Raw genomic sequence first — 17,264 nt, 5'->3', positions numbered from 1 at the left:
GTTTTGCACCACTCTCACAACATTTGGAAACCAATGCCATCTTGCTTTTTATGCTGTTTTCAGCCTCAGGACACTTACAAACTGATTTTTCTCATCCAATGTGGTATGATCTTTCTGTGGTGGATGGGCTTACCTGACTAACTGTTGACTGCCAAATCTGTGCAGTCATGCACACTGAACAGTACAGATGGTGAATGTGCAATTCAAACCATAGCCATCATATTGTGATTCATCTGTCATTTGTAGCTGACCCATTTACATTAATACACTTACAGTGTCATATATTGACACATCCCCCCCCCCCCCCCCCATGACAGTTCTCCCTGTGTCAGCAACATACTGTTCAAATTCACTCTGAGAAGTGGTTCTCTTTCTACAGTGTTTTGAAACTTTAATTATGGACACCATGTACAATATGCTAATTTTAAGATTTCCTACAATAATATTCATCAGTGGATTAGAACATGTTGCCTGACAGAGTGCACTTCAGTTCTCTCTTAAACATCATTATATTTCCCACAAAATTTGCAATATTCTCTGACAGGAGACTCAATAGACATGCCGTTTTATGTCTCATTCCTATCTGTACAAATTTTAAGCCCTTGAAGTCTTTGTAGAGGTAGTTTTCAGCCTTAGTATATTATAACAACACGTTGCATTATGGTTTTAAGAGGGGAGTAATATTGATAATAAGAAAGGTATTAATGAATATATGTATTCTTGAACAGTTGCCAAAACACCAAGTTTAATTTTAATTTAATAAAGAAATCTGTGAAGGAAGTTCTGAAAGTAACACTAGATATAATTCTTATAAAACATGCTCCTTTAAGCTGGATTCCCCAAAACTGATTCTGTAGTTGATCAGTGAATGGAATTTTGTGGAATAAACTGAGTTCTTTATTTTTAAAACACTTATAGCTGTGCTAATGGGCATATAAATCTACCTGAACTAATGCACACTGTTAATTATAAGGTGCAGGTTAGGGAATTTATGTTATGATCTATCTACTGTCTCAAAAACTAAACACTATCTAATCAGTGTAATTCATAGTTCATTGCATAGCTTCTGGTGTTTGAATTATGTGTACCACATCTTTTAAGAATAATAACAAAATAATAATAATAATAATAATAAATAATAATAATAATTCGCTGTTCTAGCACCATGAGCTGATGCTTTCAAATAGATCATTAACTGCCTTTTATGTAAGAGGACTGCTACTGTTTTTTTTTTTTTAATTTCTAGAAGTACCATTCTATCATCTGCATAAATAGCAAAATTGACATATTTTAACAATGCTGTTGGAAGATAATTTGTGTGTATTAGAAGTACTGAACTATTCAAAATAGAATCCTGGTTTACATCATGTCAGCATGTCCGTTGCTATCTGAAGGACATGGAATTGATTCATACTGTTTTATAGCATACAGACAGGACAACAATCTTGGATCTACTGTGACTACCATTCCATGGTATTTTAACTTTGGTATGATGATGTTACAAATGACCCAGTCACAAATCTCAGATATGTCACAACATTTTTTTTGTTTGAATATTCCTCAGTGGCATAGGTCTTAGTTTCAGTTGGAGGAGTGGTGGCAGATGGAGGGCTGTTGTACTTCTGTATTTTGCTTAAGGCATAATAGAAAAAAAACTGTTGTCAAAAAGATATTATGTGTAAGCCCATATCGATCTCAGTACCAATTAGCATTCCAGTTGAATGTTGATACACATAATTCAAAAAGCAAAGCAACAAAAAAAACTGATGCCTTCTGTTCTTGGTTTTAACATCTTTTCAGCTTTTGCTGCACAGTTTTTAATTTTTTAAAAATCATCCTAGGCAAATTTCAGTATCATATCATATGCCTGCAGGGGCAATTTCTTTCTTGTCTATTTCTAATCTAAAATAGCATCCCATCTCCAACAATCCACTGTTAACATCATGTTATACGTGATGTTTTGATGATGAAAGTACTTGAAGCTCTTTCAGCAAACAAGATAAAAAGAAATTTGAGATATATGTTGTGATAAAAAGTAAACATAATGGCAATTAGGTGTGCAATCATAAGTATACAGTTATGAACAAGCACTTATTAGCTCAAAACTATTATGTATATTTTCATTACTTTCATTTAAAATTATGTGTTAATTTCTTTGTTAGTTAGTTACTGATTGTTAAAAACTCCCTTCAAAAAATTATCATGGTGTTTTTTTTTATGTTTACAGTCAGGACTAACACCACTTCATGTAGCAAGCTTCATGGGTTGCATGAATATTGTGATCTATCTCTTGCAACATGATGCAAATCCTGATGTTCCAACAGTTCGTGGGGAGACACCCTTGCATCTGGCAGCAAGAGCCAATCAGACAGATATCATCCGTATTCTTTTAAGGAATGGGGCACAAGTCGATGCCCGGGCAAGAGTGAGTATAAATTCCTTTAGTACAAGTACATTTTACTAACTGTAGTAGGTTTAGATTTTATAAAACATTCAGAAGACAAATAGTTATTGTCCTCAGTATATTAGTTACATTTCTATGGATTCTTTTGCATTGAGAAAGTCTGTAAAGCTCACAGGGAAAATCAAAATGATTAACAAATTTATTTGTGATTGCTATGTATCTGAAGATATATTCTGTTGAACTCAAAAGGTTTTGGTGTTTGCAGTTTTTCACTGTTTGAGGTAGTTGATCATCAGCCGAGTTCAAAATGTGTTGTTGAAACTTATTCAATGTCCTCTCAACTTAAACTACCATTCAGCCAAGTGAAAATTCTACATATTTTAGCAATATTCACATTTTTTTAGACACCTCTTTTTAGCATACAGAATATTACTTGAATTAGGCTCTTTCTTTCTCTCTCCTCCTCCTCCACTTTCTACTTCTTCTTCTTCTTTTTCTTCTTGTTGCTCATGTAACACTTACTCCTATTTATGATTCATAGTTTACTTTTTATTTGAATTTCCTCAATCTTCCTCCTACAATCTCACCTGTTTCAATTAAGCTCCATTTGTTGTAATACTATACCCGATATAGTGTCTCTTTAACTTTAACTTGAGATAAATTAGCACAGGGAATAAGAATGACCATATTATCATCACATTTGCATTGTGTGACTGTGTGGCTATGAGTATCACATTTAAAAAAAAAATTTCAGTTACTCGCTTGAAGTGGAGACAGTAGCTCTACCTCCACATTTTTGTAAATAAAATTGGAGCATATCTTGGTAGTCATTCACAGGTCAACTACAGTCTGATTAAAATTATTTGACAGTTGACATTTGTCACTTGCTGTTACATTGTTACCACATTGGCTCCTGGCTACCACTTGGTTACAGGTGACACACCAACATGGTGGAACACTTCATAAATGCTGTTATTGTGTAACATGAAGCAATGTCGGAAGTGGCTGCTGTGAGGTACGTCAGAAATATGAGATGCCCTGTCAACTGGTGATTTAAAGTGACTGATAAATGAACTGTGACATACAATGCATTGAAAAATGAATTTAGACTCATCTCCTAAGCTAACCACAAACTTGTCATATGAAATATATCCAAGAAAATGTCAGTCAACAGTCTGTGGCCGAACTAAAATCATGATTGCTTTGTTCGAGGCCATTAAATCTAGCCTTTATGAGCAAACTCAAGACTGAAAAAATTCAATTTCATCCCACAAAAAAAACTGTTTTTTTACTATCATTGGTTACCTGAAACTTTCCTCACATTGCCTACACGAACTGCCATATTACCAGCCAATTGGCAGTCCTCGTTGGCACATAGTTGTTGATTATGGGCAACACAGGCAAATTCCAAATTTTTAAAAAAGGATTGGAAGAAAAGTAAAAAAAATAAAAAGTTAATTCTATTATGGAAAATGATGCTGCAAAGAATAACAAATTAAGAAAATTACATTTAAACCATTAACTGAATAAAAATAATAATCAAACTCTTTTTGTTTAAAAAAATCCACTGCAGTTGATGAGTTTCAAACATACAATCTTCTACACATCAGGCTAATATGCTATGTGTGCAGTTGTTACACTTATAACTTTGGTGAAGCAGTCGCATTGAAGAATTGCAGCCTTAAAAAATTCAGCTTCATTCAATGCCATACAAAGCTTATCTAATGTAAGTCGATCTCTGTGGTTATGATAACTGGTGAATTGCATATTGTATGGAAATATCCAGGGATCTTTGGTTAGTGCTGAGTATGAAACATGTGTATTTCATTAGCTTTATTACGTGTGTGTGGGTGTTTTTTGGTGTAGTTATCATGTGTGATGAAATATGAAATAAAAGTGCCAGATCCATGATTCTGGCTACAAAAACATCAAGAAAGAATGCTGAAACAAGGAATTGGAAATGAAATGGCCAATTTTTGAGGCAGTTTGGTAGTTCAGCAGTGGCGAATGGTTCAGGTGTGACACTGAGTGCTCTGATTGCAGGAAACCAGCTCCAATATTTGAAGTGTCAACTATCAAATAATTTGAATTGGACTGTATAACAACATTTTTTTTTCTTTTTTTATAGAATTGATTTTTATTTTGCAGTGGAGTTTTTGCTGATTTGAAACTCCTTGGTAGATTAAAACTGTTTGTCAGGTTGGAACTTGAACACGAAACCTTTGCTTTTTGCAGGTAAATGCTCTAGCAGCTGAGCTATCCAGGGACAACTCACAACTTCTCCTCACAGTTTTGCTTCCACCAATACCTCTCCCTACCTTGCACAGAAGTTCTCCTGCATATCTTGTTGGACAGTCACTCCTGGAAAAAAGAGTTTTGCAGAGAGTTGGGTTAGCCAGAACAACATGGTGGGAGCTCCGTAAGCAGGGAATTGCAGGGATAGCTGGAATTGCGGAACCACTCATGAGTGATGCGAATGACCATAACAGGAAAATGTGGTGCTGGACTGGAGCAATAGAAAATTTATTTTGTCAGATGAGTCTTGTAATGCATTGTGTCCCACTTCTGGCCTAGTGTACAATCCAAGAGCGATTCATGGTGAGAGGATGGGGGGGGAGGGGGGTGTTCGGCAGTGATTTGGGAGGCCAAATTTTGGTGAACTCTGCTATGTCACGTTACTGCCAACGATTATGTGACTATTTTGGCTGATGTCCATCCCATGGTACAGTGTTTGTTCCCCAATTGTGATGCTGTGTTCCAAGATGACGGCCTGGTTCACACAGCTCGCATTGTCCAGGACTGATTTTGTGAACATGAGGATGAATTTTTTCATCTTCCCTGGCCACCACAGCCACCATATCTAAATATTATTGTGCCTTTTATGTCTACTTTTGGCAAAAGTATGTGTGTTTAACATCCACCTCCACCATCAGTACCTGAACCTTGTACTGTTTGCAGGAAAAATGGTGTAAGGTTCCTTTAACGCACATACAATACCAGTATTTTTTAGATGACTGGAAGCTGTTTTGAATGCCATCAAACTTCCTGCACAAAATTAGGATCGGTAGTGTGTTGAGTTTTTGGTGTTTCCGTATTTTTGACAACTCTCTCTCTCTCTCTCTCTCTGTGTGTGTGTCTGTGTTTTGAAGAGAGTGGGGTGAGAGAGGGGGGGGGGGGGGGGGGGGAGAACAGATAGGATGGGTAGGAGAAGAAGGCAGGGATAAATCTCATATACAGTTAGCTAGATACTTATGGCTTTACGTCCACATCCATACTTTGCAAATAGCTGTGAGGTGGTGCATGGCTGAGGTTACTACCCCTTGTACCATGTATTATGTTCTCTACCTGACCCATTTGCATATGGAGCATTGGAACGACTGTTTAAAAATCTCTCTGTGTGTACTGTAATTAGTCTAATCTTGTTTTCACGGTCCCTATGGGTGCAATATACAGTGGGCTGCGGTATGATCCTAGATTTGTCACTTAATACTGATTCTTGAAACCTCTGTAAGCAGGCTCATGTGGGATAACTGACATCTGTTCTGAAGTCTGTCAGCTCAATTTCTTCAGGATTTCTATAATGCATTTCCATGAATCAGACCAACCTGCCGGCTATTCATGGTGACCTTCTTGTTTGTAGGTATAAAGGTACAACATCCCCTATTAGTCGTATTTGTTATGTGTGCACACACTTGTACAGTATTCTAGGACAGCTGACAAGTGTGTTTTGTAAGAAATTTCCTTTGGAGACTGACTGTACTTTCCCAGTGCCCTACCAATGAACCAGAGATTTCCACCTGCTTCTCCTACAATTGAGTTTATGTGTTCATTACATTTTATGTTCCTTCACATTGTTAAACCCATATATTTGTCTGAATTGATTGATCCCAGTTGTAACTCACTGATATTGTAGTCATAGTATACTACATTTCTGAATATTATGAAGTGATGAATTGTACATTTCTGAATATATAAATCGAGTTACCAATCTTTGCACTTCTTTGAAATCATATCAAGATATGCTTGGATATTTGTACACCTTTTTTCATAGAGGAGATCATTATAGAAGTATGTGAATGATTTAGTCAGAAGAATTAAGTTTTTGTTGTACCATTTAATTTATTTATTGCTTTGAATGAAAATATTTGTTGTGCAGGAGCAACAGACACCTCTCCATATTGCATCTCGTCTTGGAAATGTGGATATTGTGATGTTATTACTGCAGCATGGAGCAGCAGTTGACTCTACTACAAAAGACATGTATACAGCTCTGCACATAGCTGGAAAGGAAGGGCAGGAAGAGGTAAAGTACCTGGTGGGCCGCCGCATCATGGATCGTATAGACACACTTTATCTCATGGAACGATTTTGGTATAAGAGGCAGGAGTACTTTATATAGCTTCCATTGTTCTCTTTTATGGTGTGTCAACATACTCACAGAAAGCAGTGAAATGTTATACTGCAGCAGTGATGCATGAGCTTTAGTTATACAGTTGACTTCTTCAACCTTCCATATTTGGAAAACAAAATGTTTGTCTTTCACACCAACAATCCCTTGATGAATGCATCTGGAAGAAATAGTCAGTATATGTAATACAAAGTGGTAACTGTAAAAAATACTCTTCCACCAAACACTGGGAGACTGAAGCCAGGATTCGAACGTTTCTGCCAAAAAATATCCTCGTTCCCAACGTAGTGAAGTATTTGTTTCGAACATGCAGTGTAATGGTAAATATCTGTGCTTTAGTCAGTAACTACAATGATTTTTGTAGTTAGTGTTAATTTGTAACAGTGACTACTCTTGACAATGTGTATGTTTGAGGCACCTACCACCACTTGCTGAAATATGTGCTATGTATTGTAATGTTGTCTTTATTTTGTGTAACTACCAGTATTTACTGGGAAGCTGTTTGTTAGTTAGTTTTCATGTCCAATTGATGATTTGCACAATAAATCAGAATCATGTGGAACCAGTCATTTTATATTCACACCTCAAATTAATTTTTAAATGTATCTACATACTAATCATGTTAGTTAGCAGGTCCTACCCACCACATTTTACACTCTACAATAATGGAAATTCTTCTATGGAATAGAAAGAGGAGCAACTTTTTCAGTTTGTTTTCAAATTTTACTTTACTGTCGGTCAGAATTTTGTATCACTGGGCAAGTGTTCAAAAATTTTAGTTGCAGCATTGTGCACACTGTTTTGTGCTAAAGGTAACCTTAATGCAGAGTAATGAAGGTCAGTTTTTCTTCTCATACTGTAATTATGAACACATTGTTCCTTTTGAACTGCAGTGGATTATTTACTACACATTTACTGTGCCAATAAATATATGTAAAGCAGTTGTCAAAGTGTCCAAGTTCTTAAACAGGTGTCTACACGATGATCATTATTGAACACCACATATCATTCTTACAGCATGTATCTGAGCAATGAAGACTTTCTGTCTTAAACATGAATTACCCCAGAACATTATTCTTTCATGACATTATTGAATGAAAACATGCAAAATATATTAGTTTAGTGATTTGTCTCTCCCCAAAATTTGCAATGATTCTAATTACAAATGTAGGTGAACTAAGCTGTTTTAGGAGTTCCAGAATGAGATTTTTCCAGTTTAAATTCTGATCAATATTGGCACCTAAAGATTTTAAACTTTCCACCTATTTATTATTTCCTCACCCTGTGCTACATCTATCAGTGGCCTAATACCTCTGGATGCACAGAAGTGACATGTTGTGTCTTTTTAAAATTGAGAGTGAGATCTTTCACAGAAAATCAGTCAATGACACTTTTAAGAAGATTTTTTACCATTTTTTCTGGTGATATATGCGCTTGGATCGATTACAATACTAGTGTCAACTACAAAAAGAATACCTTTGCTTCTTGTACATTATATGTGAGGAACAATGGTCAGGCCTAATGTTGAGTCTTGGGGAAACCCATATGTGATTTCTCTCAAGTCAGAAGAATCTTCCCTGATTACATTGGTTGAATTAGTAAGTACAACTTCCCGCATTCTGCTGATTAAATATAACATTTTTCTTGGTTGGCTATACCGTGAGTTCCACAAAGCCTCAGTTTATCTAGGAAAATATTGTGATACACACAGTCGAATGCCTTTGATGGTCACAGGAAATACAACCGGCGCTGTTATGTTATTTTATGCTTGTAAAATTTGGTGAGTGAATGTGTAAATGGTAATCTCACTTGAGCAACCCTTCTGAAATAGATATTGTGATTTACTGAGGATATTATTGTTACTATTCTAGATCAAATCAGCTTCTCAAAAATTTTGGAAAATAATGTCAGGACTGAAATGGGTTAGTAGTTACAGACATCTCTCCATCACCTTTCTTATATTTTGGGGTTTAACAATGACACGTCTCGATCTCTCTTGAGAAATCCCTTCAGTTTATTGAGGCATTACATATTTCAGATAAGACAGGGCTTATTACATTTGAACAAATCTGTAGTACTCACTTTGAAACAGCATCAGATCCAGATGAGCTTTTAGTTTTGAGAGATTATATATATTTTTTAAATTTCAAATGGAGAAGCTAGTGATATAATCATATGATTAAATTCTATGAGAGTTACTTTTTCAACATACTTCTGTGACTTTTCTCTGAACTCTTTGTCCGTATATTTTCTAGTCTATTTAAGAAATCATTATTGAATCTACTTACTACCTGCTGACTTATCATGTGCCCTTTCATGATGTTATCCTGTTCTTTGGCTAGCGGTTCTGTCTCTGGGTTCACTACATTCCATATAGTCCTAAGTTTGTTGTCAGAATTACTGATTTCTGACATAACATGCATGTCCCTAGTTTTTTAAATAACTTTTCTTAGTAATTTTGAGTATTTTTTGCTGTACGCAACTACTGCAGAATCTCTATTTGCCTGCAGATTGAGTTTCCTGTTGAAAGATATTTTAATCCCTATTGTGATCCATGGTTTAAGGTCCCTTCTGATCACTGTATTGGAAAGTTATTTTCAATTAATGGTATAAATTTATCATGGAATGGATGAAAATTTATATCAGCATTTGGTTCACTATTAGTTTAATCCTAGCTCATCTCTTGTTATCTGTTCGCAAACCCATTTGTTCTGCAGTCATTAATTACTCTGTGAGGAGTATTGGTATTGTAAGGCACTATCTTATATATCCTAACTAACCGTGCATCATTATTAGAGAGCGAATTTGTTACTTGGTTTACAGTTATTTTTGTGCTTTGAGCTTCATCAAAAAAAGGTGCCTATGCATCTCTGCATAGATGTCAGAAATGTTAGAAATGACGGTGGTCAAGTGATTAGTGTTTGAACTTCGTGAGACGAATTTGTATGAGGTGACAATTCCACTCCCCCTCAAACTAAATTATTAATGTGGTTTTTTCATCACTGGTCATATTATTTAATTTATATAACATTTTAGAGGTAATATAATAAATAAAACCACTTCTATTTAAGAAGTATTTGCACGAAGTTTCAATTTATTTTTCCCCTGTCTGTCCGACAAATATCATGCTGCAGCATGTGATGTCAAGAGCACGTACATTACTCTTGTGGTTTGGCACATTGTGACTTACTATATTACTTATTGTGAATAACATCATTCACATCATTATTTATCGAGGTTTGACTTAGGCTTTCAGACCTGTCCCTCCTCATTGAAAATTTAATTACAAATAGTAGATAGTCAAATAACATATGAAATTTATGACAACTTCATTAAAATGCACATGGGTCTTTTTTTCACCATATTACCTCTCAAATGTCATATAAATTAAATATTGGGATCACTGATGAAAGCAAAAAAAAGTAAATATTAGTGAGATTCAAATCATAGCCTCATTCATGATCCTCTTGCTTAGCGCAAACACCAACCACTTGGCCACAATGACTTCCTACAGTCAGTGCCTTCACAGAAATACATCAGTTACTTAATAGATGCATAAAACTTCTCTTATGATTTTTTCAGAATGGCCAGAAGTGCACCTTACTACTTGCAAGTTATGTTGTTTTATTGGCCTACTAAAGATCAACAAAGTTTGAAGTAAATCTGTGACCTGAACATCGTGTCTTCCACTTGTGAGATTAAACTCTAGGATATGTATAAGGTTTCCAGTTCATTTCTCCTGTAAGAATCCTTTAGAAATTTTATGTTGAAATCACTACAGAGTAGTAACTGCTTGCTGCTGTGTGACACATAGCATAGTAAAGAAACCAATTTCCTCATAAAAAGTTCGAAATATCCCAGTGGAATCAGCATACAATTACAACAAAACGTGAACTATTTTTAATGATTCATTCACAAGCACAAACTTCTTTGTGCTGAGCGTTACAAAATCTGTGTTGACAGGGCTGACAGCACTGTTTTCCCAGGGCTTGTCAGGTGACTGTTTTGCAATCTCTGAAAGGGTTCAAAATATTTTCATTGTGTGTGTAGCTGTTGTTCCTATTTCATTCATCACTCCTAATGCTGTAATTTCTGTCCAGCCAGATAGGTCTGTGCTCCACATCCTATGATAACCTGATCCCTTTTGTCAAATTATTTACACAAATCCCCTATGTCCTCTGTCACCTAACTAAGGCTGGTACTTGGCTTCACAATACTTGTGACCTGGTACCCTGCCCTTAATTTTTCCTGTACCGTCTTGCTACATCCCTCCCATGACTACTGCCTAGCAGCAAGACTGTTTTCTTCCTATGCTCTTTCAGTAGTGACCTATGCTTAATTTTTTTGCGAGAAGTCTGCTGCACTCTACTGTGACCTATAGCTGGATGAGGATCTTCCCCTTGTACTTCAGGTAACAAATCAGACATATTAGATACTGTAAGCACAGATGTTAATGAAGTTACAGAGCTGTTCTCCTTTCACCCATTAATTGTTGCCTCTATCCAAACCTCATGATATTTTTCCCCCTTTAACCTATCACATTCAGATTTTATAGAATCTAACTCAAACTGATAAGCACAAATCTCTGCCTCCTGTTCAACAATTCTCTCATCTCTTACAGTGCCTATACAGTTATTTTTATGACAAAAAAGAACTCAGAATTCACTTGACTGTTGATTAACTTATCCACACTATGATCTAACTTTTAATTGCTTCTATCAATGTTTAGGAACATGAAGTCCATGATTGGCTGCAGATGGTCTCCAAGTAGCCGTATATAACCAGAAGACCTATTCCATTCCATGTAAACACAGCTCACACAATTCCAGATTTCTCCTTGATTTCCTTTACTGCTTATTCAGTGTACAGAGTGACTAACATCAGGGTTAAGCTACAAACATTTCTCAGTCCAATTTAGCTACTCCTTCCCTTTCATGTTCTTTGACGCTTATAACTGCTGTCTGCTTTCTGTACAAGTCGTAGGAAACTTTTGGTTCATGTAATTCACCCCTATTACCTGAAGAATTTCGACTATTGTATTTCAGTCAACATTGGCGAACACCAAACAAGAACTCAGAATTTCACTTGACTGTTGATTAAATTATCCACAATACAATCTAACTTTTAATTGCTACTTATCATGTGTATTACTTAAAATTAGACAATGTTTACTATTGGTAGAATACTGCCTGCTATACATGAGACAACCTTATGCAATAATTTAAAAACAAAATCTCAGATCACAAAATCTTCTATTGCCCAGATGAAGCAGATATAAAGGAACAAACTCATGTGTAAAATATGCTTCACACCATCATTGCACCCTATGGAAATATGGAATGTATTTATGATAAGTATTTTTAAATCATTTTGTAATTTGCAGTGCTTAGATTTTTATCAGTAATATCTTACTATTTATTTATCATACAGTGTGTGTGTGTGGGGTAGGGGGACCAGGGCTGAAGCATTGTCACATATGTAGGTCTAAGTCATATTTATTATGACAGTAACTCCTGTAAATACAAAATTATGTCTTCCTTTTTCTACTAAAAAGAAAATATTTCAAATCCTCTCATAGAGTGCATGATAGAAAATGTCAACAGTATTCTGTAAATATGAATAAAACAGTTAGGATATGCATATATTTGCGAAACTCTGTAACTTCGTTGCCTCTTTTTTGCTATGCTCATTCGTCATCGCCTTGTAAGGGGAGCAGGGAATATAACCTGTTGCATGACTCTTTGATATCAGAAGAGAAACTATCACTTCTGTAGAAGAATAAGTTTCTTGCAAGAGCATACCCAAGACCCAACCATATGTGAATTATTTGTCATATCCATTCTCTGGAACCTAAACACTATGAACACAGCAATTATACTGGTGCATCAATGTGGACCACCATGGCTTACTACTTTACTACTTTAGCAGGCCTTCTCTGGGTTAAAAATGAATGGTTAAGCTAATACCGAAGGTCATGGACATTGACTACATACCAACTATTAAACTACTGGTAGTGAAACATACTTCCCATAAAGCTTGTTTGAATAACACCATTCATAATGACACAAAGATGTTCACATAGTTTAACAGAGCGCAATTAAAAAACTGTCAGTGAAAAAGTAAAAGAAATCATCAGTTTTCTCATTTGATTGTTCTGACATTTGCATTATATAGCTACTCTGTTTGCTTCATGTTTCATAGCCAATTCTGTCAACAATTAGAAAGGGAGATTACAATGCTTTTTCCAATATTTGTCAGAGATTTGTTGTCCTTAGGGTAACACAGACAGAAGAATGTAAATTTCAAAAGATGAATAGTGACAATAAGCATGATTGCAATAATGAACTAGCTACTTAATTAAGTATACATTGAGATGACAGAGGATTAATAAAAATGAATGAAGAACACAAGATATCTAATCACTAAAATATTGTTGCATTTATGTCTGCCTTTCGACTAAGGTTTCTTTGTGATGATCCATTCCCAAAATAATTGTTCCCCTTCTATTAACCATTCCACTTTGCATTTGTTAACTTTTTGTCCTGGTCGACCAAGTGAGGTGGAGCACTAGTCACAGCAGTCGGCCCACATGTAAATATAGCAAGGTTCTAATCCACATCAAAATATAGATTTTTTGTGATTTGCCTATCTCGTTGGTATGCCAATGGTTCCTTTGAAAATGTTACCTCAATCTAGTCTTATATGAACTTGTGCTCCTTGCTTAATGACCTCAGAACTGACCAGACGTTAAACCCTAATCTACAGTTCTTCAGAAAATAAAACTGCCTGTTTCAAAAAATAAACATTATTTGTTTTTCATATTTTTTTGTCAACTGTTCTCTTGTTACTAAAATTTTCATGAACTCTGCATTCAGTTTAAAGTGTCATTACAATTAATTGCTTATTTCTGTATTAAATAATTCTAGAGATGCACACCACAGAATCCTTATAACATAATAACCATGTGTAAGCTAAGTATGATTCAGTAGTAGCCATTTTAAGACAGTGACAATTTATTTCTTCATATATACTGAGACAGGTCTGATATAAATTAGTAAGAAAAAAAGAATATCCTAAGATCTTTTCTTGTTCTTGACATGGCTCTTTAACAGTCATAAGCATATGCCTATATTTTTCGCTTCTTCATCTTAGAATTTTGGAAAATGTAGTACTGGTACCGTAAATGGGGGTGAATAGAAACAGTGCTCAATTTTAAAAGAAAAAATTGATAATTTTAAAACAAAATTTGAAAACCAAAATTAAATTGGATTGTAGTTCTTGTTCCTAGCTTTAAACTTATAATTAGATTATGGACCTAGCTCATGCTTTTATAATATATAAAAATAAAAACTTAATGTTTCTATTCACCTCTGTTGGGTGGGGCCTGAAAAGTAACATTTTCAATTAGCCACAACACAAGTCAGATTAAAGTCTACTTTAAAACTGAACTTTTAGTTAATGAAACAGAATTGCAAATTTGCTTACCATGTACTTAAAAAAAAATAGATTTGTGCTTACAGATACAGTTTGAAGTAAAAAAATTCAGCGTCATACCCAATGTTTGTCATAGAGTGAACAATCATCAACTCACAGTGTTGCCAACTTTTAAATTCATAATTTCCTTCTTACATTGGTTCACTTCTTATTTATCCTATTCATTGGCCATTGTGGGGAATAGGGACATGTCAAAATCTTTTTTGGATCTACGAGAATAAGAAACAAAAGTTCTCTGGCTGAAAATAAGTTTTATTCAATACAAAAACTGACAATATTGCATGAATTGTGGTTTTTTTATTCTGTTCATTAAAAACGATCATTATATCTCTAATTAATTTATTGTAACATTAAAACTGATGAACTTGATTTGTTTGTTAATACTGAATGCAGAATTAATACATTAAATCACTGACATCATGTTTAAAGATGATGTCTTTTAATCTACAAGTCATACCTCCAGATGTAATGGAGAGTGTTCGAAGAATGTCTCATTTACGAAAAAATTACTCCTCATCTTTTACTTTTTCCATATACTTTAATCACAGTGAAATCTCCTGGGTTGACAACCGTGCCACGTTGTTCCTCATTTCCATGAAATTCTTGGTCTTCTTCTTCTTCAGAAACACTGATGATTACTACTTTTTCTATCCATCCCACAAATTATGAAAATGTGACCCTACATTTTCAATTAGCCACATTACACGTCAGATTAAAGTGTGCTTTAAAACTGAACTTTTGGTTGCTTGCATATTTGCTTACCATGTATTTAAATTAAAACAACATAATTTAGAATTTTACTTACAGATACAGTTTGAAGAAAACAAATTAACATCAACTGATAGTGTTGCCACCTTTGAAATTCATAATTTCCCTCTTACATTGGTTCACCACCTAACGAGACAAACAAAGCTTTGAATTATATTCCCATTTTTCTTCCAGCACAATAGCGTGGAACTTTTTGGAAGTTTTGTTTCAGTTTACTCCATTTTTTCAGTTCACCCATTTTACGGTATGATATTCTGACTTCATTTCCTCTCTAGTAATATATCCTGGAAACATCTTTTGAATGAAACCAGATTTTGTTTCCACTATCATGATTATCCATGCAATAATGAATGCTTATATAACATAAATATCACTCAGAAGTTAAAAGAGAGACTTACAAATTAATACTTAGTATTAAGTGCTGTTGATGTCATATATCTGTATGTTTGTGCTCTTATTGTTCACATATCTGCTTACTTATGAAAATATTTGGAAAATCTTATAATGTTCTGAATTATTTTATGGGCAATAACACAATTAGTGCACCATTTAATGATCTCCTATACGTTTACTGACATTACTTCTTGCGTTCATACACATCTAGTATTTATGTGGATTACAATCATTTAAGTTGAAACTGTGTTATATTTATTGTACTCTCTGCCCTGTTTATTAAACCACACATTTTATTTGAAATTCATTTTTATTCTGTATCATCATCTCTGTTGTGAATTGTGGAATGTAGACACAGAGGAAAGTGCATGTGAATACTTTCAAATATCTATGTTAGCTTATTAATGTTTTTGATTCCACTCTACCACTTAAATGTGGCTTCAAAAACTTAATTGGTCTAAACACTGTAGAAAGATTACAATTACATTGCATTATAAATGTTTGTAATGACATGATGCTGTGCTTTTCAAGTAGTTTCTTGCATGCATGCATTTCTTTCACATGTAGCAGATTATAAAAGTGAACAGTTCTTGGATGTGACATTTATTTGTGAAATGATTTGGCTGTACTTATCTCCATATGCATCATAAATAGGTCAAAACCGTACTGAAATTATTAGAGATTTTTTGTAGTTGTATGCTGTGTAAATACTATTTCAGTATGCCTAGCAACAATACGTAGATGTGGTTTTCTGACATAGTTGGCAGGTATGATCTGAAATGTGAATCAGGAATTTTTTACATGTACTTAGTGATATGTTAATTTTTTTTTTCTTTCGTGAGGAAAGTTACAAAGGCTTTCAGTATCATATGTTGAATTCAACATTCAACATGTAAGGTTCTGAGCTTTTTCCTGTGATCATTTTTATTTATTCGTGTCATCAAAATAATGAAATTTGAGTGTTTACATCTTTTCTCTACATTATTCTCTGTCTCTATTGAAAGGTATATGGCATTTTTGCATTTGAATGAAATTTATAAATGAAAAAACTAAAATGTAATAAAAGATTGAAATATGCAATATAGAAAAATGTAAATACAACATCAACACATTATACTACCTCTCATTCTTGTAAAGACTTTTTTTTTAAGATTAAGATATCATTATGTTCTGTATGATACATGATTTAGCACCTGTGATTCAACCACAGCAGAAAATTACTACTGGTAGTAGTAAATTTCTTTTCACCATCTTATGCTTGGTTTTCTGCCTTGGACTGTTGATATGATACCATATGCATTTAAAATGAAACATTAAGATTGTGAGTTATGCCAGTTGCTGAAATGTGGATGAATAATGATGATTCTATATTATTAGAAATTTAAATGGTGAAGAGCAATCTTACAGAAAGTACACGTAGACGTAAACCCTATATCAAAATCCAAAATCAATAAATTGTAGTTAATATTGTAACTAACCATTTGTATGAAATGGTATTTTCAAAACTTTGAGCAGTATGTCACAGAGTACAACTAAATAGTCAATAAGAAAAGCTGTGTTTGCTTACCTCATTGCATGCACTTTCTCTATTTTGTTTCTCTCTTAAAATAGTTCTAAATCTACTTGAAAAGGAGACAAGGAAATAAATTAGTTCTTTGTAATTGACAGCATCAGCAAAAGTCTTATATTAAGTCTTGAAATTTTTTGTATATAAAATTTAAATATAAACCTCTTGTTGGTATGATTGACTGATGAAGGGTGGGGAAGCCTGGCAGATTGTCTTCTAGCCTTGCAGGA

The 17,264-nt window shown here is 34.4% G+C and overlaps 1 protein-coding gene across 5 annotated transcripts in view; it reads left to right on the top strand.

The window, feature by feature from the left end:
• The window catches only part of LOC124555163 (ankyrin-3-like), a 904,646-nt gene that overhangs the window by 343,694 nt on the left and 543,688 nt on the right, over window positions 1–17,264 (top strand). For all 5 annotated transcript variants that reach the window (XM_047128986.1, XM_047128985.1, XM_047128988.1 and 2 more), the window contains 2 exons: window positions 2,228–2,425; window positions 6,561–6,707. In XM_047128986.1, coding sequence (XP_046984942.1) covers window positions 2,228–2,425; window positions 6,561–6,707 — 345 coding nt within the window. The remainder of the gene's footprint in view (window positions 1–2,227; window positions 2,426–6,560; window positions 6,708–17,264) is intronic.

This window comes from Schistocerca americana, chromosome X (genome assembly GCF_021461395.2).
Source record: "Schistocerca americana isolate TAMUIC-IGC-003095 chromosome X, iqSchAmer2.1, whole genome shotgun sequence".
NCBI classification, from domain to species: domain Eukaryota; kingdom Metazoa; phylum Arthropoda; class Insecta; order Orthoptera; family Acrididae; genus Schistocerca; species Schistocerca americana.
Note: the sequence above shows the minus strand (reverse complement) of the source record. Positions and strands in the feature narration are given on the sequence as shown.